General features: G+C 29.8%; 2 protein-coding genes across 2 annotated transcripts; both read left to right on the forward strand.

The window, feature by feature from the left end:
• Window positions 1-4198: 4198 nt before the first annotated feature.
• On the forward strand, window positions 4199-9973 carry LOC120088557 (synaptotagmin-1-like). The gene is made up of 12 exons (XM_039045951.2): window positions 4199-4510; window positions 6041-6139; window positions 6241-6291; window positions 6395-6518; window positions 7087-7205; window positions 7285-7386; window positions 7850-7924; window positions 8114-8190; window positions 8278-8524; window positions 8624-8974; window positions 9437-9568; window positions 9663-9973. The coding sequence occupies exons 1-12, from the start codon at window positions 4400-4402 to the stop codon at window positions 9792-9794; spliced, it is 1620 nt and encodes a 539-aa protein (XP_038901879.1). The 5' UTR covers window positions 4199-4399; the 3' UTR covers window positions 9795-9973.
• Window positions 9974-19617: 9644 nt separating this feature from the next.
• LOC120087734 (MYB-like transcription factor 4) lies at window positions 19618-21054 on the forward strand. Its single transcript, XM_039044618.2, has 2 exons — window positions 19618-20216; window positions 20320-21054. The coding sequence occupies exons 1-2, from the start codon at window positions 19954-19956 to the stop codon at window positions 20813-20815; spliced, it is 759 nt and encodes a 252-aa protein (XP_038900546.1). The 5' UTR covers window positions 19618-19953; the 3' UTR covers window positions 20816-21054.
• The last annotated feature ends 3245 nt before the right edge of the window (window positions 21055-24299 follow it).

A 24299-nucleotide genomic window follows, 5' to 3' on the forward strand; every position in this document is an offset into this window, starting at 1 on the left:
ATTATCATCATTGTTGTTTTTTAAAATTCAAATTTTTGGCTAAAATTATGAAAAATAATTTGGATCTTAAATATTCCAAAACTTTCAAAAGTTTTAAAAGTACTCTTAATTTTTTTTTAAAAAAAAATTAAAAATATCATTATCGTTAAATTTGGATGAAAAATATTAGTTATTTGTTTCAAATATATCATTGAACTTTCAAAAATTTCAATAATCCAAAACTTTTGAAAAAGTTTATAAATACCCTTATGAGTATATAGCTTGAGACTATTAACATCTCTTTCGAAAATATCCCTTAGCTTTCAAAATTTACACTAATACTCCTCACTTTAAAAAAATGCTTAGTTCATTAGTTATTTGTTAGTCTAACGATCAATTTATTTGAAATTATCTTGAGTTGAAAAAGACCAATTTTAAAACAATTTATATAGATACTTTTATTATTTTTTTCATATAGATACTTGCATTTTATTTTCATTTATCCAATTTTGACACTAGTTTTTCTCAATTACCAAATATAAATCCAAGCTTCAAATTTAAGCATAAAATACAACAAAATCTCAAAATAGATCTCCCCTAAAAACTCATCAAGATGATAAAATACAAAAACAATATATATGTTCAACTACTAATGTACAACCTTATTTAGAACATCTAAGTTATAAGGTCCTTTTTGGTGGTTCCATTACTTTCTTTTTTCTTGTTTTAGTCGATATATCTTGCACCCTAAACCTTGAATCTTATTAACTGAAAGGGTAATTTTCTTCTTCTTTTTTTTCTTTAGACAAATAAAGTCAAACAACCAATAAGAAGGGGAGTAAGAGAGTATTAAGAAGAGAGAGAGACAAAATAAATAAAATAGAGCATTGTGTTAGGTGATAGGTTGAAGTAGGAGAAGAGAGAGGGATTTGAAGAGGGAGGTGATGGAGTGTAGATAAACGATAAATACATTTCTTAACTTTTTTTTTTTTTAAGATAATGATACTAATGCAACTTTTGAAAGTTTAGAGGAATTTTTGTAATAATATATTAATTTTCTTTGTTTATATATTAACAATAAAGATTTTTCATCAAAAAAAAAAAAAAAAAAAAAACTAACAGATTCTAAGATTTTTTTTAGAGTTTAAGTGTATTTTTTTTTTTAAAATTTTGAAAGTTTAGGTATTTTTGAGAAAGAATACTAATGGTTTTCATACAAAACTAACCATAAGAGTAATTTTAAAAATTTTGAAAGCTTAGTATTATTTTTTATAAGTTGGTAAGTTTTTTGTATAAGTTTTTTTTATTACTTTTGAAAGAGATATATCTAAGTATATCACGAGATGCAAAAAAGTAGAAGAAAAAATTATATATTTTATAAAATAAGTATGAAGAGTTTACCTCATGATAAATTATGATTACACAAGTGATATGCACGTTCAGCTAAGATGCAAGAATTTACTTGAAAAGTACGAAAAATGATTTATATATATATTTTTTATGTGATTCGTTAAGAAGTTTATTGATATAGAAACCCTAATAAAAACAGTACTTCAAATCTAAGATTTCATTCTCTTTCGATAGCAACTAACGTAATTTCAGATATAAAAATTTGTACTATCGAATTCAAAGTTAGAGATGTCTTTTTCTTCCACTCCATATATGGTTAAAAATACACAATTAATTTGAAATTTTGTAGGCTCTTAAATTCATCCAAATCAAAAGTGTTGATGTGAAATTTAGGAAAGAGAGGACCTACAAAACAAGACAAAAAAAAAAAAACTCTTATGCTTAAGTCAGTTTCAAAAGTAAATAATGTAGAAGAACTTAGAAGTTTAAGTTACTCATATGGATCTATATAGTGGATTTGATCTAGAGTTTATCTTAATCCTAGATATGAGATTTAAGATTTAGGATATGGCTTTCCTAATCTCAAATTAACTAGATTAAATCTTATCTAATCTACTTTTATCTTGATTTTATCTTAATCTTGATTCTACTTTATCTTATCTTGATTTTGGGTTTTCTTTTCTTCGGCCAAAATTCACCTAAAAAAAATCCAAAGAGATTGCAAATGAATGGGAAATTGTTGAATTGCTAGAATAAGTTATAACCATAATCCTTGAATTCTTTTGTCTGATATTTATATAAACTTTTGATTTCATGCCTAAGTTTATACATTTTACTATTTTTCTTTTTGAAAAGACAACAAACCTTTGACGCGAAATTAAATTTATAGGTGTCTTATTATTATTGGTTGCGTCATGCATGTGGGCCATTTAGGAAGCTTGATTGAAGCAGGTTGCAGAATGGCGAAAGACATTTAGATAGTGTCAATAATAAATCACCCTTCGATAATTATTGAGTTAGATAAATATACAATCTATCAATTAAGTGATGAGCAAAATTGACAGAAGTGAAACTCTTAGGACTTGTTTGAGACAAGGAATTAGTTATTATTAGTTATCATAATTGGTTTAATGCTCTATTATTGAAGATTAACATATACAGATGCATTATTCTCGAGCAAATAAAAGAAAAGATAATGGATAATCAAACCATACAAATTTTTAAGCATAGAAGATGAAATAGCAAACCATGAATTATAAGTCTCACAACCAAGTCAAATGAATTTTATCCTAATACTAAGATAGAGAAGACTTACCTTAACTACACATAATGTGCTAAGATAAAGTTCAAATGTAAATAAATAAAAAACTACAAGAAGTTAATGCTGGGACGAAAAGTATATAGAGAATTTGGGGCTGGAGGCTAGAAAATCGAGGTTAAAATGACCTAAATCGAGAAAATTTGCATTTCTAAAAAAGGGATCGGTGCTGCAGGGCCTAGGGACAGCGCCGTAGCGCTGGCCATGCCTGTTGAAGTACAGAAGGGTGGGTGGATTTAAAGAGATGCAACGACACCTTATGTCTGTGTGCATTCTTCTTGTCTATCAAAGTCTAGAGCACCATAACAACACCCATTCGACATATCCGGGAAAAAGTGCCGCTGCACCAGGCACCAAGGGTATTTGAGTCATTTTCCTTCCCTCTCTTCATTGTTGATGTTTTGGAGCTCAGTTTTGGTTTGTTCTTGTCTTGTTTCAGTTTTAATGGTCAATTCTGTCCCTTAATTTTTCAATATCTACCAGAATCATAATAAACATATAAAATTTTGAAATGAATCTGAATTAAGTTAAGAAAAATAGTATTTTTACTGTGCTAAAATGCTTGTTGAGATATCTATAGATCTAAAAGGGGAAAAGAGAGAGAGAGAAGGAAAAAAAAACTTTTAAATACATTTTAAAGTCTGAATAACTTACTAATTACAAAAGTGAAAAATTTAGATAACCATTAAATAAAAATCATATTCCATTTTTAATGGTCAAATAAAATAGATTTTAAACTTGATTTTTTTTGGAAGATTTTTTGTATTTTGGAATATTTGTTTTATTTTAGGTTAAAAATGGTCCCTAAACTTTTGTAAGAGTAACAATTTAGTTCTTAAATTTTGGTTTATAACGATTTAGTCCTTGTACTTTTAATTTTGTAACAATCTAGTCTTCGAACTTCAGTATGTAACAATTTAGTCCTTAATATGAAAAAATTCATCAAAATTAGATGTCAATTTTTATTATTTGATGATGTAGATTTTGTATTTTTAAAAATATTTAGTTTCTAATTAGTTTATCGATTTATTTATGCAAAAAATCTCATTAAATCATAACACTAATTTTTACAATAGAGATTAAACCCTTACAAATTCAAAAGTACAAAAGCCAAATTGTTATATCCTAAAATTTAAGAACTAAATTATTACAATTAAAAGTACAAAGATTAAATCATTACAAACAAAAATTCAGGAACTAAATTGTTACTTCAATAAAAGTTTAGAGACTAAAAGTGATTTTTAGCAAAAAATTTTTTACAGATAGAATAAATGTCAAACTTTTTATAGAAATAACAATATAAATATTATAGATAGACTTCTATCAACCTTTATAAAAAGATTAAAATTTTGTTATTTTATGTAAATAGTTTTCCTTCTTTTTATATTTTTAAAATTCATTTTTAACTTTTATTTTAATATTATCTATGTTTAATGCTGTTATAATAACAATAATAATAAACAAAGGGTGTTTTTGAGGAGCCACGTGTAAACATTTCTTCAACCGGATCTCTCTGATTAATCCCTCTTGTCGTGAAAATGTGACAACGAATCACGTTTTTTCGGTGGATTAGCAAATAAGAAAAGAATTTTCCTTTTTCCTAACTTCAAAAAACTTCACAATCAAAGTAAGTACAATTTAAAAAAAGAAAAAAAAAAAAAAACCTTCGCCGGCGAGAGGACGTCGGAAGTGGGGTGTTCCCGAAATTTCCGGCACCGACACGGCGGTTTGCGGCCAAAAGGGCGGTTTTTGATGGGTTTTTTGAATGCCCTTTGGAGCACTTGTGGATTCTTTGTGGGAATTTCAGTCGGTTTGATCGCTGGATATTTCTTCTTTATATACTTCAAACCAAGTGATGTGAAGGTATGTTGTTGATGGTTTTAGATACATATATACTTTAGTTGGATTTTTGTTCATGTCTCGACCTTTGGTGGGATTTTTTTAAGGTACGATTTGATTCACACAAACCTCTGAGTCGTTAACATATAATTTATGCTAGTTGAGTTAAGTCCACTTTGACCATTCACAGCCTTGAAAAACATTAGTATGATATGGTAGTAAAGCGGATTTGATAGCTATATTTTAGTTTATTATTGTAATTTTTTAAAAATAAGTTGAGCTTACCTATTTAAGTTTTAGAAACAAAAATACTTTTTTTCCCAACAAGATGATAGCCCAATGGGTATAAACTTATGTTATCAAGCTCAACTTGCCTAAAAGAATTAAAACGATGGTAAATAACTGTGAGCAAAGAAGCCCAATTTATGCAAATAAATAATAGAAAACAAGGTAATGTTCAATACTTATTTGGTTTTTGTTTTTGGTTTTCAATGCTTATTTTCTAAATAAATAAAAAAAAAAAAATACAATGCTTTCGTAAGTGGTGAATTATTTGAATTCTTAACCAATTTTAAGAAAACAAATGCATGTTAGTTTTCAAGACCAAGTTAAAAGCATTTATAAAATGTAGAAAAAAATTAATAGGTAGAGATAATGTTTATAAGATTAATTTTTTAAAAATTAAAAACAAAAATCTCATTTGAAAACAATTTAATTTTTAAAATGTGTTTTTTCTTACAACTTCTTTACCATAGTTTTAAATTCCAAAAATGACGTTTTTAAAAAGAAAATTATTTTAAATGATAAAACTGTTGAAAATATTTATAAATGATAGTAAAATATCACAATGTATTTGTGATAGACCACGATAAAGTATTATCTGTGTTTATCATGACACATATAGACACAAATAGTAGTTTATCATAGATAGACAGTGAAATTTTATTATATTTATAAATATTTTAGTTCGTTTTCTTATATTTGAAACAAATCTTTTTAAAAACTAGGTTTTTTTCCTCTCTCCAGAACTTGGTTTAGATTTTTAAACGACTCTTAAAAAGTAATAACAGTACAAGATAATCAATAGGTAACATTAGTGTTTTTAAGCTTGGTTTTTAAAAACATTATCAAACAAGCTTCTTGTTTGATAACTATATGATTTTTTGAAAAAAAAAAAATTGCCTGTAATTCTTTACCATGGTTCTCATCTTTTTTTATTAAAGAAGCATGTGAACTCATATCTAAATTAAAAAACAAAACTGTCAAAAACCATTTTCTTGGTTTTCAAAGCTTTGGCTTGAATTTTGAAAACACTTCAAAAGAGTAAATAACAAAACATAGGAACTCTTAGGTAGGCATCAAAATCTATAAGCTTAACTTTTCAAAAACAAAACTAAAATTGAAAAGTGAACTCGTTATCAAATGACGCCTACATCATTATCAAATGGGTCCATGGGCCTAAGATTAATATTTCTAATTTATGTATTATTGTATGCTTTCTGTTTTGTTTTCCTTCAAATTTTAATTTGGTTTTGTGTGTTGAGGATGCCACAGAATCCTGAGATTAAGCCGTTGACTGATCTCGACCCTGAAACTATACAACGAATGCTCCTCGAGATGCCACTTTGGGTGAAAAATCCTGATTATGATCGTGTAAGTAAATAATATGGAAAATAGTAAATAGGGAGTTTTTGGAATTTTTCATTGTGTTCTTGGATTTGGCTAACAATTTTTTTGTATCCTTTTTCCTATAGATGGATTGGCTAAATATGTTTATTGAATATATGTGGCCTTATATTGATAAGGTACTTATTTTATTTCTTTTCTTTTCTTTTACTTTTTTATCATTTTAGTTTGTTACATTTTTTTGTTCTTCATTCTGCTTATAATACTTCCTCTCTGGCTCAGGCAATTGCCAAGACAGTAAGAAATGTTGTTAAGCCTATAATTGCTGAGGAAATTCCCAAGTATAAGATCCATTCCGTTGAAATCCAAGAGCTCACGCTCGGGTCGCTCTCGCCTACTCTTCAAGGTTTTCGAATAATTTGCTTAACTCCTTCTCTCTGCTCCTTTTTAAATGGAAATGAAACTTGGTATGGCTTTAAGGATACTCACTCCAATGCTAGAAAAATCTCAAAACAAACACCTATATGAGAGCTGAATGACGAAGCCAATCGATGGCGGGGAAAAGTGCTTGGTCCTGTAGCCTTTTACTCCTCTAAGTGCATGTTCGAGAATGATTTTGAAATGGTTGAAATCATTTTTATCACATTTAAAATCACTCCAGAATACATCTTTAATCATTCATAATCAATTCAATGTTCAATTTTACACTTTTAATCGCATTTTTCGTACTACTAAAATTGATTTTAAATGATTAAAAGTATTTCTTTTAGTGATTTTGAAAATGACAAAAATGATTTTAACCATTCTAGAATCACTCCCAAACATGTCAAAAACACTCTTACGTTTGTCGACGGGTCGTCCACAAGGTTATTAATTAAGCTAAAATATCTGCCTGAACGTCATGATGACGAATTAGTCCTGGGAGAGTTGGTGTTTGCTGCAAAGATCTTTTAACTCGACTTTGTTCTTAACAGGTATGAAAGTCTATGAGATGCATGAAAAGGAGTTGATATTGGAACCTGCAATTAAATGGGCAGGAAATCCCAATATCATGGTTGCAATTAGAACCTTTGGATTAAAAGCCACTGTTCAGGTAACTATACATTTTTGGACCAAGGAAATGTTTGTGAGAACAAGTTCTTATCTTCACCCCCTTTTGCTTTTGTTGAAAGATGGTGGATCTGCAAGTTTTCACCGTGCCGCGGATTATCTTGAAGCCACTGGTTCCAAGTTTTCCTTGTTTTGCAAACATTTCTGTCTCTCTTATGGAAAAGGTTTGTGATTGTTTTTAGTTTTTTTGAGGAGCCTACAATGTTTTTATAGTCTTCACAACTAGTTTAATTTGAGAGCGCAATGTTGAGATTGTTTCCTCCGAAGGGTCTCGGTAGCGTTAAAAAAGTGTAGAAATTGCTAAGCTAAAAAATTGCTTATTTGTTTAGGCCCGATTCGACCTACATTTAAGTTTTGGAAATTAAGAATGCTGATATTTCTAAAGGAATTGTAAGGAAACAAACAAAATTTTCAAGATAGATTTTTCATCCTACAAGGCCTGAATTTCTAAGGAACCCTTTTTAGGTGCTAATCTTTGGTGCTATTTTCCTTTGAATTACTTGTTCTTTCTGTTAACTTTGCTGGTTAAACATAACTGTGATATCGGTGGAAGACGATTGTTCATTATGTGTTTTTCCATGTTTCTATTTCGACATCTCTATTGACAATATCTTGCACGGTTTGCAGCCACACATTGATTTTGGACTAAAGCTCATGGGGATAGACCTTATGTCAATACCCGGTCTTTATATGTTTGTCCAGGTACGATGAATCTCATCGATTTATCTATCTTGATTTTCATTTCCATCTCCCTCTCCCCATGTAAAGGATGGCCATTGAATCAACCAAGTGTTTAGCATTTATGCTTAATTTCACGAACACCTTTCTCTGACAGATCAAGCTTTATCTGTTGCATAGTTATGATTTTTCTTTCTAAATTGAATTTCTTAGGAGCGCATAAAAGATCAGATAGCAAGTATGTATCTATGGCCAAAGACTCTAAAAATACAAATTCTTGACTCGGCCAAGTATGTGTTAATCCTCCTTGTGAAATTTATTGAAGATTTCTTTCTATATTTGGATTAAATTAATTGACTATATAATTAACTTTATAGAGCCTATAAGAAGCCTGTGGGAATTCTTCATGTGAAAGTTGTGAAGGCAATGAACCTTAGAAAAAAAGATCTTTTAGGTGCATCAGATCCATATCTGAAACTAAAGCTCACCGACGACAAGTTACCTTCGAAGAAGACGTCCGTGAAGCACAATAATTTGAACCCCACATGGAATGAGGAGTTCAAGTTAGTCGTTAGAGATCCTCAATCCCAAGCCTTAGAGATCCATGTTTATGATTGGGAGAAGGTATTTTTTCTTACAACTTAAATAATGACTGTGTCCCGGTGGACGGGAACCGAAAGTATAGCCTTGTATCTCTGAAAATGTGGAGTTAAAATATCTCAGATTGGGAAGCATGACAAGATGGGCATAAATGTTGTACCTCTGAAAGATCTTCCTCCTGATGAGGTGAAAATCTTGACTCTTGACCTTAGAAAGAACATTGATTCAGATGGGGTCGAAAACGAGAAGCATCGCGGTCAGGTTGTAGTTGAACTTAAATACAAACCATTTAAAGAGGAGGAGATAGCGAAAGGTTTTGAGGAAAAGCACGCAGTACCAAAAGCTCCCGATGGAACACCAGCCGGTGGCGGTTTGCTGGTGGTCATAATTCATGAAGCTGAAGATGTTGAAGGAAAACATCATACCAATCCATTTGTAAGGATTTACTTCAGAGGGGATAAGAAAAAAACTAAGGTATGTCAGTCAATGCAATTTCTTTATTCACTTTAACATAAAACAAGATTGTTATCAAACATATTAGGTCACTACAATCATGTTAGAACAAAATTTTACAACTAAGGCTGGATATCGTTTGATAATTATTTCGTTTTTAGTTTTAAGTTTTAGAAGTCCATACTTGTTTTCTCACGAATTCCTTATTGGAGTCTTCACATCTCAAGAGGAAACACTTAGACTTTCGAGTCAAATTATAAAAAAAAGAAGCTTTTGAAACTACTCTGTTTTGCTTCAACTTGGATTTCGAAAACAATCCTAAAAAGTAATTAAAAAACAAAGAAACCTATAGATGGAAGTAGCGATTGCAAGCTTAATTTTTTAAAACAAAAAACTAAGTAGTCATCGAAGGGGAACCAGAAACAAGAAAACTAGATAGTCATCAAATAGGGTCTAACTTTTTGACTTCAAAACGGTGTACAGCGGGTGAAGAAGAATCGAGATCCAAGATGGGAGGAGGAGTTCCATTTTTCACTAGACGAACCTCCAACGAAAGACAAATTACATATAGAAGTTATAAGTAGTTCTTCAAAAATAGGTTTGCTGCATCCAAAGGTAATAAAACATTACCAATAAAACCAAACCTAAGCCACTAATTTACTTATGTTGTTGAATGAAACTTTTTAGGATGTTTTGATTTGTGCTTTAGGAATGTCTTGGCTATGTGGATATCAGCCTATCAGATGTGGTGGCCAACAAAAGGATTAATGAGAAATACCATCTCATAGACTCAAAGAATGGACTCATCCATGTTGAACTTCAATGGAGAACTTCCTCATAGAACACTTCTCTCGTGTTCGCATTCATTTATTTGTTTTTTGAGCTGTAAATTTTGGGCATGTTTCGTGTAACTTTGTGTTTTTATAATATGCTCTTAAGTACCAACATTAACAATGTAAGAAGGAAAGAAGGAAATAATGTTTGTGATGCATGCTAGTAGCAGGTCTGATTGCATGGAAAGAGCTTGATCTTTATGTACTTTCTTCTAGGTTGTTGAATTGGATAGAGATTTAGGCTACTAAACCATGTAGTTTGTCATGACAGAGACAAAATCGACAATTGAAAATGAAGCATAAATGGTAAAGGATGATACAAAGATTCATGTGGTTTATTAATAGTGTTTTAGCTATATCCACCACAAAGGGAGAGAACATATAGATACGGAGACGTCAATGGAATTAAAGGGTTTGTATATAATACCATTCTAAAATTTTAGACCGCTTGGTCATCCGAAGTGTCAGATAATAAATTTAAGGCATTCTAAGGTTTACGCTCTTTTGGAATTAGTGGTTAAAATTAGTTGTTCTTTTCAGTGGTTGGATCTTTCGAAACAGTTAATGCTTGTTAATTCGTTATTATTTTGGTTTAACACTCTTTCGCACCCAAAAAATAACAACTCGATTGGAAAATAGATTTCTCTTTAGGGGCTGCTTTAATGGGATAGCAATCGAATCCAACCTTTGAAACATGCTAGATAAACATTATTAGAATGGAGACCGAAAGATTGATGTCCAAAAAAAAAACTTTTTTCTGGAGGTGGTCAATTCTTAAGGACGAACTTAATTTTCCCCTTTTTTTCCTTTTATCTGATGAAGACATTATGATAAGGTACTTTCAAAGTTGGACATTATAAAACATTTCATTGTTCAATTGGGGTTGAAATTGCAAAGGTAGAACTGTATAAGCGTGGAAGGCCATCAGCCACATGCAAGAAAATGATCAAATAATATATGTCCTAAATAGCAAAAATAGGAATGTCAATGGGCTTATAAGCAAAAAGAAAAAGAAAAAGAAAAAGAAATGTCAATATTCAACCCATTTCATCACTTTTCATTTCCCTTCCATTGAAGTAGTTGAATTAGATCCAGAAATCCCACATGCAACCCAGTTTGAAAATAATTGATCTTTACCATATCCCTTGTTCTTGACAAAGTTCATGGTTCCTAATTTTTCCCTCAACCACTATTGTGCTTGAACTGCAGACATATTGTTGACTTTCACCTGACATTGTCAGTAATGTCCCATGTTTCCCACCAATCTCCTCATTTCAATTCCTATATATATATATATACAACAATAGTAATAGTAACAAAACCACACAAATATATATATATAATTCAAATATTTATAACAATCAGCGACGTGGAAGCGAGTCGAGCGGGCAAATGCCGAGTTGGGGGGAATTGGATAAGATAGATTGAAAGGTACATTTTTGACAACTACTTAAAAAGAACCATTTTTACTCAAAGTGTTATATGTACTAAATTTATATATATATATATATATATATATATATTTATTGGGGTTCTTGTGATGCTTTTGGGAACAAAGAGATTAGATTAGGTTGGTAGAGGGGAGAGGGCAATGGCATGTGGATCTTGTGAAATAAAGTGGGTCAAATTGAGGATGCCAATCTCCAAACATCGCACCTTTTCTCTCCATGGTAGGTGCTGTGGTCACATGCTATGTGATTGTTTCCAATCATAAAAGTTTTAGTTTCATCGAGTCGAAGTAACAATTTCAGACGTAATGTTTGAAATTTATCTTGTTGTCAATTTGAGTAAAGCTTTGGTTGGAATGTCTTGAATTTATTATCTCCCACTTCGAATGACCAAGCACAGCGAATCGAGATCTAGAGACGATATACCTTGGTGACGGTTTGACAGTGTTGCCCCTGAAACTTAAATTGGATATGCATTATATGTTATCTACGATTTTGGGCCTAGAGTTTAGAGAGGAGCTATGTATGTTTCTAATCATGTCTTTGTATCTGTATTATTTGATATTTCTCTCTAATAATACAATTGCTTTCTCCTTTTGTTCGTTGGATGTAGCTAACACATTTGTTAGTGAACCATGTAAATCTCTATATCGATTTCTTATTGTTCTTATCCTTTGTTTATCAATTTCCTTTCATTACAACTTTTCTGGTCAAGACATATGTTCTTGGTCATAAAGGTTCAAATCCTTCCAAATGTTGTGTTTAACTCGAGAGAAAAAAAATTGTAATGTTATTATGAAAGTCAAGTTAGAAAGACTAATAAAGATTGTTGATCATTTTAGATTTGGTTAATAGAGAACTTAATATCTATGAAGACTCAAAGCTAGTTATGAAAATGGTCCATTGTTATCACTTAATTAAAATGGGTGATAAAGTTGAGATATAGCACATTAAATGTCAGAGATATAGCAAAATGTAATAATGCAATATAACAATGAAAACTTAACTTGAGTAGGAGAATATGTTTGAGAGTATAAATATATTGTTGGTGCTACAAATATAATTTTATATATAAGTTAGAAGTATGAACAAATATAGGATACAATATTTTCGAGTGAAATCAAAATCAAAATCAAAATTGTCTGCATGTAACATCATATTATATTGTGTATGAAAAATATACGTAGAATTATGTTGAACTTTATGAGCTGAATTAATATATCAATCTAAATGTGAGATGACTTAGCGGGAATTGAAGTTGATTTTGGGAGGATTTGAAAGTAATTTTGAAATAATCTTAATCGTTTTTTTTTTTTTTTGTGTTTGGTAAAAAAAAAAAAAATTGCGATTCAACCCAGTAGAATCACTTTTTAAACATATGTTCTAGTTTACACAGTTTTGAATTCCTACTAGGAATCGATTCTTGTACAATTTAATAATTTTTTAATTTTTAATTTTCAGTTATATCCTTCGAAATAATATGTTTCTCACATCATAATCAAAATTTATCTTCTAATTCTTTTTTAAAAAAATCATACCAAATTGATTTTTTTTTTCAAAAATAAAAAATAAAGCACAGCAATCAATCAAAACAACCAAAATAATATAACATTTTAAACCATGGTTTAAAAATAAAAAATTATAGAAAAAAGTGTAAATTTTAATAATAGGTTTATTTTAGTTATTATATCTAAAACACAACAATTTAGTATCTATTTACCAAAGACAGTAACCTACTTATTCATATCTAAATTTAAAATTTACCAAACAATAAATAGCTTCATATTACAACCGTTTTTTTTGTAAAAACATAGTTGCCAATAATTATTTTAGAAGTTACAACAATTTGAAACTCGATTTTAGTATGTCTAACAAATTTTTAAGTAAGAAAAGATTGTTTCACTTCATTGTATAGAAGAAAAAAAAAAGCTAGATATTACTAACATAAGTCATTGAACAAGTATAATTAAAGATGATACATTAAAATTCTAACCCCAATTTTGGAAAAGAAAGAAAAAATAAGAAAAGTGACCAATGTTACCTACCTAACTAACAGTAGATATTTATACATAATAATGGGAACTATTTGCTATTATTCCAAATCACGCGTATTAAAATAATGACAAATGAATATTAACCATAATGATTTAAAGTATATGACAAAAAGTGGAGGGGATTGAAAATCTAACCATGTTTGGAGGTCCTCTGTTTTTGGGGTTTGGGGGAAGAACTAAAAAGGAATGAAAAAAACAAAAAAAAAAAACAAAAACAAAAATATGACGATAGTTGTAATTATACCATTAAATTTTCAATTATAAAAATTAAAACAAATATCAATTTATACTCCTAAACTTTGGGGTATCCTAAACTAAGAATTATATCAATTTAAACCATAAACTTTAGGAGTTGTATCAATTTAAATCTTGAAATTTGGGAGATGTATTAATTTAAACCCCAAATTAATAGTTGTATCAATTTAGACCTTGAACTTTCATAATCGTGTCAATTTAAACCTTGAACTTTTATAAATATATCAATTTAAACCCCAAACTTTCATAAGTATATATACACACACATATATATATATAATAGAGGATTTACTTTGGTACAATTATGGAGGTTCAGGGTTTTAAATTGATATACTTATAAAACTTCAGTGTGTAAATTAATACAATTATTAGTTTGAGGTTTAAATCATACAACTCCTAAAGTTTAGGGTTTAAATCAAAACAATTATAAGTTTAGGGTTTAAATTGATAGAGCACCTAAAGTTCAAGGATATAAATTGATATTTGCCTTAAAAATTAAGTCTTTAATTTTTTTTTTCAAGTGTTAAATTTAGATCATTAAGCTTGTAAAAGTTGTAGAAATTGGACTCTTAAATAATAATTTTTTTTTTAACACTTGTATAAATTTCATAATTGAAAGTTTGAAGGTGTAATTGCAATAACTGAAATATGTTAAGGTGGTTTTTATAATTTTTTTTATTAAAAAAAAGGGGGTGAGTGAGATCTAAAATTAGTTGTCTCAGTCAATCATTTACCAAACAATTTCCTTTTTATTATTTTTAAGTAGAAATGAGAAAAAAAATATTAATTAGAAGGAAGCTAAAATTTAAAGCTTTATCTACCATGGTGGGGCCAATCCCATGTATATTCTTGCTTTTAGAAGGGTAGGTGCCCCACATGTGGAGGACAGCCAAAGAGGTAGGTAAGGCCTTTGAGGATCACTTTGATTGGTCTTTTTCAAATACCTCTTGCACATGACTTTCACGTGCTCATGTGCTGGCTTACTCCTATATTATTATTAATTTTAATCAACCCATCTAATTAATTGGAATTTCACTTCCAATTGATCCATATCATTCCTTTATTTTCTCTTACTTTAATTTTGTTCGACTTTTTTTCCTTAAATCTACTTTAAGAAAAATCTTTATTTTGAATCTAAAAATCAAATTTAGTTATGTTTAAACTCGGTCTATTCAATATTGTTTTGCCTGAAACTTCAAGATTTTAAGAGATTTCAAATCTTGTTTTAGTGTAAATAAATTTTCGAACTAATATGGTTGGATTTCATAAGATTTCATATGATTTAAAGGACTTATTTAACTTTGTCATATTCTAATTTTCAACCAACAAATCATAATTAAAATCCTATATTAGTAAAATTTGTAACTTTATTATTATTTTTTCTTGGGTAACTTTTAAACACAAAATTTTAAATACATGCATTTCAAATCTTCCTCATTCCAAATGTATTTAAAAAAATCGAAATAATTTCTCGAATTTAAAATCACATGGTTCAAAATCATGAGTGATTTAAACGGAGGATAAAGCAAAACATCTCACGAAGATTTGAAATTATTAAAAATTCAAAAAAATACTAATTATGAATAGTGATAATATTCTTTAAAAAGCCAGTGATAACGACATATTATGATAAACATCTAAAAATTCAACTAGATTGATTACGGCCTAATTTCTACTTAGTTTGGTATTCAAGATCTCTTTTCGTAGGCAACTTAGGTTAGCTGGTCGTGTAGTCATCCAATTCTCACCTATGGTTGTGTCTTTTGGTTATATACACCAATCACCAGCTCAATGCACTTATAGATTATGTATAGTATCTTAATTCTTAAATTAGATACCAAACTTAAAGTTTAAAATGAAGATTGAACTAAAATAATGCAATAAACTTAAAAGGAAAGAGAGTTAGAAGAGGATAAAAGGAAACAAAAATAGGATGGGTTTGTTTTTGTTTGGTTGTGTAGAAAAAGGGCATGTGGTGGTAAGGCAGTGGGAATTCTGTTAAGAAGGTGTGTGGTTGGGTTGGGACAAAGACATAATGTGGTGGTGACTATAAATTAATCTAAAATTAGACCTAACTTAATTATTAACAAAATACAACAACAAAGTCCAGTTTTCATGGAACTACTTTGCCTTTTCTACTCAAATATTAATCACTTTCCCCATATGCCCCTTTCATTTATTTTCGAAAAAATATCTTTTTGTCCTAAATTTTGGGTGTATTTTATATATTTTGGTCTCTAAATTCTAACATGTTACACTTTCCGTCTTTAAGTTTTGAGTTTGATTTCAATTTAATTTTATAGGTTTCAAAATGTTACAATTTTACTATTAAGATTTGAGTTTTTGTTTTAATTTGATCCTTAGGTTTCAGAATTTACATTTTAAACTTCGGGTTTTCAATAAATACGAACTTTTCAATCTTTGGGGTCAATGTTTATTAATTAATTTAAAATAATTATGATGTAAAATTTTAAATTTAATTTTAATAACTTTGAAAAATAGTGAAACTTAATTGATTATAATTATTTTAAATTAATTACTAGACATCAACAACTAAAGACGAAAATTGAGTATTTAGTAAAAAATTGAGATTAATTTGTAAAATATTAAAACTTATGGACTACATTGAAATAAAACTCAAATCTTAAGAGTAAAATTGTAATATTTTGAAATGTAGGGATTAAATTGAAACTAAACTTAAAACTTAAGACTAAAATGGTAACATTTTAGAACTTAAGGACTAAATGTAAACTAGACAAAAACATAGAAATCAAAAAGTACTTTTTCCTTTATATTTTTATTTTTACTAAAAAAAAAAGGATTACGTACTTGAACTATTGTTGTGATTGAGGGGGTGTTTACTGTTTGGCCCGATGAGTTAGAGTAGAGGGAAAGAAGTTGTGAATTCAACTCTTTATTTGGTTTAAGGAGTTAAACCGCACGATTAAAATACATCAAATTTGTGTTTTATTAACTTCTTATAAGGCAGGTTTCACGACTAAACAGCTTTTTAATTTGACAATTTCATTTTCTACCCTTTAAATAGTATAATTATGAGTGTAATTATGAGAAAAGTATTATTATTAAAATATGGTACATTTGTAATTCTTTTTTTTTTTGGGGGGGGGGGGGGGGGGAGAGAAGATAGATGATGTTGGAAGCCAAAAGAAGGCACAAGTTGGGATGTGGGAATAAAGATGATAGCTCTTTCACATATGAATGTAAAGTTGATCTTTTTGGTGGGTTTTGCTCAGAAGAGCAAGAACAATAGCAAAAAAGGTTAAAAAAAAATTTGGTAGGTGAAACCATATATAAAGCTAATTTTATACAAGTGGCCATCTTTTTCTTTCTCTAGTCAGTAATGTATGGTGTAATTTACTTCAATCAATGTATATCTTTTTGTCTTGAAACACATATTATCATTATCATTCTAATTTGATCTAAAGTTTTGATTTCATTATTAAAAAGAAAGCAAATTAAATGGGGATGATTTTAAATATAGAAAAAACAAAGAAATGAATCTCTTTCCCTACTCACTCTACTTATGTTAGCACAAATAACTTGAATCATAAGGGTTTTTTTTTTTTTTTTTTTTTTTTTTTTTTTAAAAAAATGATAATAATAATAATTATTTGGTGAAGGGAAGGATAGAAAGATAAAAGGAAAAAGGAAAAGTGGAAGTTGAACCAAAGGCCACACACAACCACAACCACAACCCACATTTCATTATATCTTTTTTACTATTTCTTGCATCATCATACCAAACTCCAAACTCTTCTAGAAACCCTTTTCCCCCAACCCTTATTTATTTATTTAATAATTAATTTCTCTCTACCTAGCTTTCCCCCATCCCCTATTCTCTTGGTGAATGATAGTGTACCTAAAGAAAGAGAACCACAACTACCATACCATCTTTATACTTATTTGCACAAGGATAGTAAAACCACTCATAACAATTTCCTCTTGTGTACCCACCATCCCTACCTAAAATTAACAAATCTAATTCCACATCCCCAATTCATTCATTTAATGAATCAATGTTTTGAATGACCTTATGTCAAAATTCGAACAATGAAGAATATATCTGACCATCATGTGACATCAACTGTAAAATTATAATTTGGAGAGGAGAAGACTTGCAACACAAAGGAAAATGACTTTGATGCCAAGGTAAGAGATGTGAACTCTAGAGTGGAGAAGAAGTCATAAGGGTTTAGTTTCAAATGAAGTTCCCAGATCTCATATCAAATTAAAATTCTCTCATATGAAGTTATATTTATAAGGAGAATGACTGGAGTTTACTTTTTTCTCTTAAGATTAGGATGAGATGAATCTTTCCTTATCTTATATAAATTAGGAGTAAATTTGATTATTGGATCAATGATTAATTGAACTTATTTGAGCCTACGTCCAACCTCTTTTCTCAACTTTCAACATATTTTATCAGGTCTAATTTCACAGATCAAGACAACACAACGATTCTTTTACATCTTTACCTTAGTACGATATTATCTTATTTAAATCTATTCTCTCTCCTATTTCTAAGAGACATCAAACTGAGATTGTTCCCTTTACAAATGAATGTAAGCCTGTATAATATTAAGAAAAAACATAATAAATTATCAAAACCCACTTAAAAAAAAGGTTTAATCTTTTTCCCACTTTTGCTTGTCTAGGATGCAAAGGCCACTAAACAATGTGGTGTGGGGCATGTGTAGAAAATAATTGAAGCCAAAAATATAAATGGGGGGTTTAGTTCCCTTATGTCATATATATAGAATATATAAGCTGTGAATGTGCATGATAGTACATGCTGTCTGGTGAGTGAAGCAAGATTTGGAGAGGCAAATTAAATTATTAAATTTTAAAGAAAAAAAAAAACCCCTAAACCAAACCACCCAATAATATTAATATAAAATAAAGCTGTTTAGAGAAATGAAAAAAAATAAATAAAATGATTAAAATATGATTTTCATCCATACACTTTGAAGTTTATTCAATTTTAGTTTATGTATTTTTAAATATTCAATTTAAGTCATTGTACTTTCAAAAAAATCTTAATTTTAGTCCTTACTATTTGTTTATTGTTGGTTACTATTATAATTATTTACATTTTCACTCTAAATTTTGAAAAACATATTCACATATATTTTTTTGGCGTTTGAATCTCGTTTGCATTTGCTGTCTTTGTGGGATTGACCTTCAACTCACTTTTTTCAGTTTGATCTCACTTTCCAAACGGACATGCGTAAGAGATCTTTGCATTGGTTTGATGTCGAGGCTACCATGCTTCGATGCTTAAGATAGTATACAGAGTGTATAGTTTAGCTAAACATGCAAGAATTAAGATCAAGGCTCCTTTGGAGATTGCTTACTCCTCTTCTTTGTGGTTGTCGAATGGGGCTACTTATAATGCTCTTTCTGTAACAGTCACCCGTGGTTTACGTGTAACTCTGACGATCTCAGAGTTGTTCTCAGTGTTCGAGGTTGTAGGGTGTCAGACCGAGCACAACTTAGTTATTTTTCAATTGGTATATGTTAACCAGCTTGGCAGGTCAGTCCAAATCCCCAGGCTCTAACTTTTTTCTTTTGGGATGCACATCCCCCTATGCCTCAACCTCTCAACACTCTTTATGTTTGGGTCCATTCATGTCTTTGGACTTTGCCTTAGACAACCTCAATAACATATTATATTTCCTCGCATGAAAATTCTTATTATTATTTAGTCAATTTTGATAAAAATTAACTTTGAGAGGTCAAATTTAAGATTATTAAAAGTATATGAACTAAAATTGAATCAATCTTAAAATATCAAAGGCTAAAATGGTAGTTTAACTTAATAAAAAAAGAGTATAATTTATATGAAAATTCTTATAAATAGAAAAATTTTAAAAATATTCACACTTTATAAAAAGAAAAAAAATTCCAAAATGCATAATTTATATGTGGAAGGTTAGGAATTTTGGCATAATATACAAACTTTATTATATATATATTATATAAATAATTTAAATTGACACCAAACTTGTCACCCTATAGTTAAATGTGACTTTAACTTTATTATATGATTGAAGATTTAATAATATATATATAATGATAAAAGAGAGAAAGAGAGAGAGAGAAGGGCAAGAGCAGGCATTCTCCTCTCTAACCTATCTCACCAACTCGCATCTAGAAGCAATTACCCCTCTTTTTTTCAATAGTCAAAAGGCTATAAAGGTACTCCCAAATCCCTCCCAAGGGCCGGCCTTACTGTTCCTTCACCCACATCAATACCCAAAACCGCTATTTTCATTCAGCAACCTCACCACCACCGAAATGAACTGAAAATCTTCTTCCCCTACTTCCTTTTCATTTGAATTTTTCTGGGTTCTTCTTCTTTCTTCTTCTTCTTCTGTCAATTTCCTGAAATGGGTCGTTCTCCTTGCTGTGAAAAAGCCCACACAAACAAAGGTGCGTGGACTAAAGAAGAAGATGAACGTTTAATTGCTTATATTCGTGCTCACGGTGAAGGCTGTTGGCGATCTCTTCCTAAAGCTGCTGGGCTTCTTCGTTGTGGTAAGAGTTGTCGATTGCGTTGGATTAACTATCTCCGTCCTGATCTTAAACGAGGCAATTTCACTGAAGAAGAAGATGAGTTGATAATCAAGCTTCATAGTCTTCTGGGTAACAAGTAAGTTAGAAGCAAATCAATCTTCTACTGTTTTTTTTTAAAGTAATTTTTGAAGATTTTAATTGATGGGGTTTTGTGGGTTTTGATTAATTTATTGTTTTAGGTGGTCTTTGATTGCTGGGAGATTACCTGGAAGAACAGACAATGAGATTAAGAATTACTGGAATACTCATATTAGAAGGAAGCTTTTAAACAGAGGAATCGACCCTGTTACTCATAGACCCATCAACGAACCATCTCAAGAAGTGGCTTCAACAACAACAATCTCTTTCACTGCTACTGATGTGAAAGTGAAAGTGGAAGAAAAATCCATGGTGGTTGAGGAATTTAAAGATTTAGAAAGGGAAGAATTCCCTTCGATTGAAGAACGTTGTCCAGATTTGAACTTAGAGCTCAGAATCAGCCCACCATATCAACCTCACTCTGAAAAAATTGGGGCTAAGAATCTCTGTTTTGCTTGTAGTTTGGGATTACAAAACAGCAAAGATTGCAGCTGCAAAATTGGTTGCACTTCCACTGGGAATAACAGCAAAGTTGGGTATGATTTTCTTGGTATAAAAAATGGAATTCTGGATTATAGAAGCTTGGAGATGAAGTGAGATAATATTCAAAAATTGGGTTTATCCTTGTTTGTTTATCTGATTTGCAGGGAAATGAGGAGCTAGATTGGTAAAAATATATTAGTTTTCAAATCTCTCTAAGTTTTCTCACTTCCCTCTGATTTGTAAGATTTACAAGTGCATATTGGTATAGTATATCAGTATATGATTATGAGTACAGCTGAAGAATTAGTTAAATATTTTTCCATATAGTTAAAAGAAAGAAGCATACTTTGAAACTCCCTCTTTTCTCTTTTCTTTTTTCCAGAGGTTTTTTCCTTTTCTCTGTAGAAGAAGAAGAAGAAGAAATATAAACTTTTCTCTCTCTTTTGTATCTTATTTTAGCTGACTGAGATAAACAAAAAAATGAATCAAGATCCCCTTTTCAGGGTCTATTTTCTTATTGGGTTTGAGTTCTCTGTAAATATGAAAATTACTGAAGAAGAAGAAGATGAAGAAGATAACATTATATTATTTATTCTGTTTAAATTTTGCAGCAAAGATACCAAAGTAAAGTGTTATAAAGACAGGAGTAGCTAAGAACAGACTGAGAAACTAGAAGGAACATTGATTGATCAAACAAAAATACTGTCATAAAGCCATAAATTTTACTGTCTAAAACCCCAAATGTTTAAGGTTATGTTAGAACAGAAGTGAAAACTGGTTTTCTATATATATATATTTAAATTGTTTGAGATTTTTATATTGGAAAGGGAATTAATGAAATGAAGAAACTCCCAAATCCAAATAGGTTACTTATTCTTGTCATTTTCTGCAAAAGGGTTTTTTTTTTTTAATTTTTTTTATTTTTACATATCAATTTTTAAAGATTTTTTTTCCATTGAAGGTAATGGATAAGCTGTGAGAGGAGGAGAAAAGAAGAGAGTTGAAAGTGGTGGGTGACCCATCTCTTCCATAGTTAAAGCTCTCTTGTTTTCTCTCTCTAAAATGAGTGAAATTTCATATACAAATATATAAATATATAAATATATATAAAAAAAGGTGTGAAGGAACTAACAACTGTGAGCTGCAGTACCATCTTTTCTCTACCAACCTTCTTAGCATTTATATCTACTCCATCATGACTCAACCTACCATATATATCCACTAGAATTTTGATATCTGTTTGCATTTATCTTTCCCTTTTTCCCTTTTCTGGCTTATCATGTAACTCCCATTATACACCACACTTTTCCCACCGTTAAATTTCTATACCCTTCTAACTACTCATTTTCCTTTGGAAAGATCTTCCCACTGTGCATAACTAGGGATGAATATGATAGACCAAAAAATCGAGGCGATCGACTAAAACTGACCTAATTGAAGGCGGTTGGTCGGTGGCAGTTTGGATTGGGAAAAATCTAAATTGACATTTTTTTAAACCAAAATCGACTGACTGTTGATCGATTTGCACTCTTCGATGATCAAGGTCGGTTTGAATATTTATTAAATCACCATAGTCGGTTCGGTGGCGGTTTGGTTGGAAAACCGACTTTGACAAATAGCTACACACTCCTAAACATAACTAAATAACGGGTATATCATTCTTTTAAGCATAACTTAGTAACGGGTATATCAATCTTTCTTTAAGGTTGAAAGTTCAAATCTTTATATTTCTATTTATTGAACTTTTATAAAAAAAGAGAGAAAGAAAATAGAAAGATTGTTGGCGTGAGTCTAACTTAGTAGTAATTGGTATATCATTCTTTTTTTGAGGTTGAAAGTTCAAATCTTTATATCTCTATTTGTTGCCGTAGAAAAAAGAGATGTTCAAAATAGAAAGATGAGGTGAGCATAACTTAGTTGTAATTGGTGTATCATTTTTTCCCTCTCTTTTTTATTTTATTTTATTTTCTTTCTTCTTCTTCTTCTTTTTAATTTAATTTCCTTTATCCGATTTTTGTTTATTCATTTTTTTTAATAAGAATTATGAGGTTGAGTTTCGTACCCAAGATTTAGAAGTATCCAATTCATAAGTGACGTACACACCAACAAGCCAATCATCAAATTTGATTATTATAACGAAACATGAAATATAAATAGCAAATGAAAACGGATTTGAAAGAAACTACTTTTTTAGTCCACAAATTTGCACTATTTTTAGAAACATTTCTTAAAAGTTTGAAATAAGAAACGAGAATAGTTATTAAACAAGTTTATTTCTAGAAAAAAATGAGAAATGTGAACGATATCAAACAGGTCAATAGCATTTTTTTTCTTTTTTATAGGACTTTAAGAGTATGATGTTTATAAAAAATAAACTTGAAAAAAATCGCATAGATGACCCAAAATTAAGGACACAAATTGAAATATTTGTGTATGTGTGTATTGATAATAACAATTATTAGTGATGTTAGTGATAGAGCTTAGATAGGTATCGATCATATTCATGTATTAGTGATATTGAATTTAGGTAGATATCAGTGGTACAAGTCCATTATAATAAAAATCTATTATTGATAATCATGATAAAAGTTTCTCAATAATAGGCACTGATAGTTTTGAGTGTTAATATTTCAAAATTGATAGTCACTAATGAAAATCTATCAGTGATAGCCACTAATATTTTTTTTTATCATTGATAGCTTAATCTTTGATGATTTTTTTCACAGTTAATATCCACTTATAGAAGTTTATCATTAATAGCCAACTTAGTGAATTTAATTAATAAAGTTGAATCTCGAACTAAAGTGCAAGTGGAATGTTTAGAAGTTATCATGAATAACATGTTATCAACGACAGAAGCTATCAACGATAGTGATAACATGCTATTTGATGGTAAAAAGGAATGATAGAAGTTATCTCTGATAGCATGTTATCAATGATAGAAGCTATCACCGATAACTACATTATACATGATATCAGTGATAGAACTTAGGTGATATCCATATGTCGATGATATCAATGATATAAAAGTCAATTCTATTTGATGAAAGCCTATCATTGATGGCCACTGCTAAAAGTTATCGATGATAGCCACTGATTGAAGCTATCAATGATAGCCATAGCTATCAGTGATATAACTTAGGTATATATTAATAAAATGAATGATATTAATGATATTGGTGATATGATTTAGGTAAATATCAGAGATAGTCACTTATAGATCTCTTATTGATACACTTCTATCACTTATAGCTTTAAATGTTAATATTTGAAAGATGATAGTTTCCTTTCAAAAGTTGATAACTATTTATAAAAGTCTATCATTGATATCCACCGATAGCCTTAGGTGTTAACGTTTCAAGTTTGATTTCAATTGATCAAAGTATATCAATGGTAGCCATTGAAACTTGATAGCGAATTGAAAGGTTGTATTAATATTTCTCAAATTGAAAGCCACCACTGATAGTCGTTATCAGTGATAATCACTAATAGCTACTATTAGTTGCTATCATTGATTGCTATTATCAATAATAGTTTTCAATTTGAGAAAATCAGAAGAAGAAACGTTAAATAGTGTGTTGCGTGTGGGCTTTTAGTC

The sequence above is a fragment of the Benincasa hispida genome, chromosome 10 (assembly GCF_027475165.1).
Source record: "Benincasa hispida cultivar pf3 chromosome 10, pf3_genome.v1.1, whole genome shotgun sequence".
Lineage (NCBI taxonomy): Eukaryota > Viridiplantae > Streptophyta > Magnoliopsida > Cucurbitales > Cucurbitaceae > Benincasa > Benincasa hispida.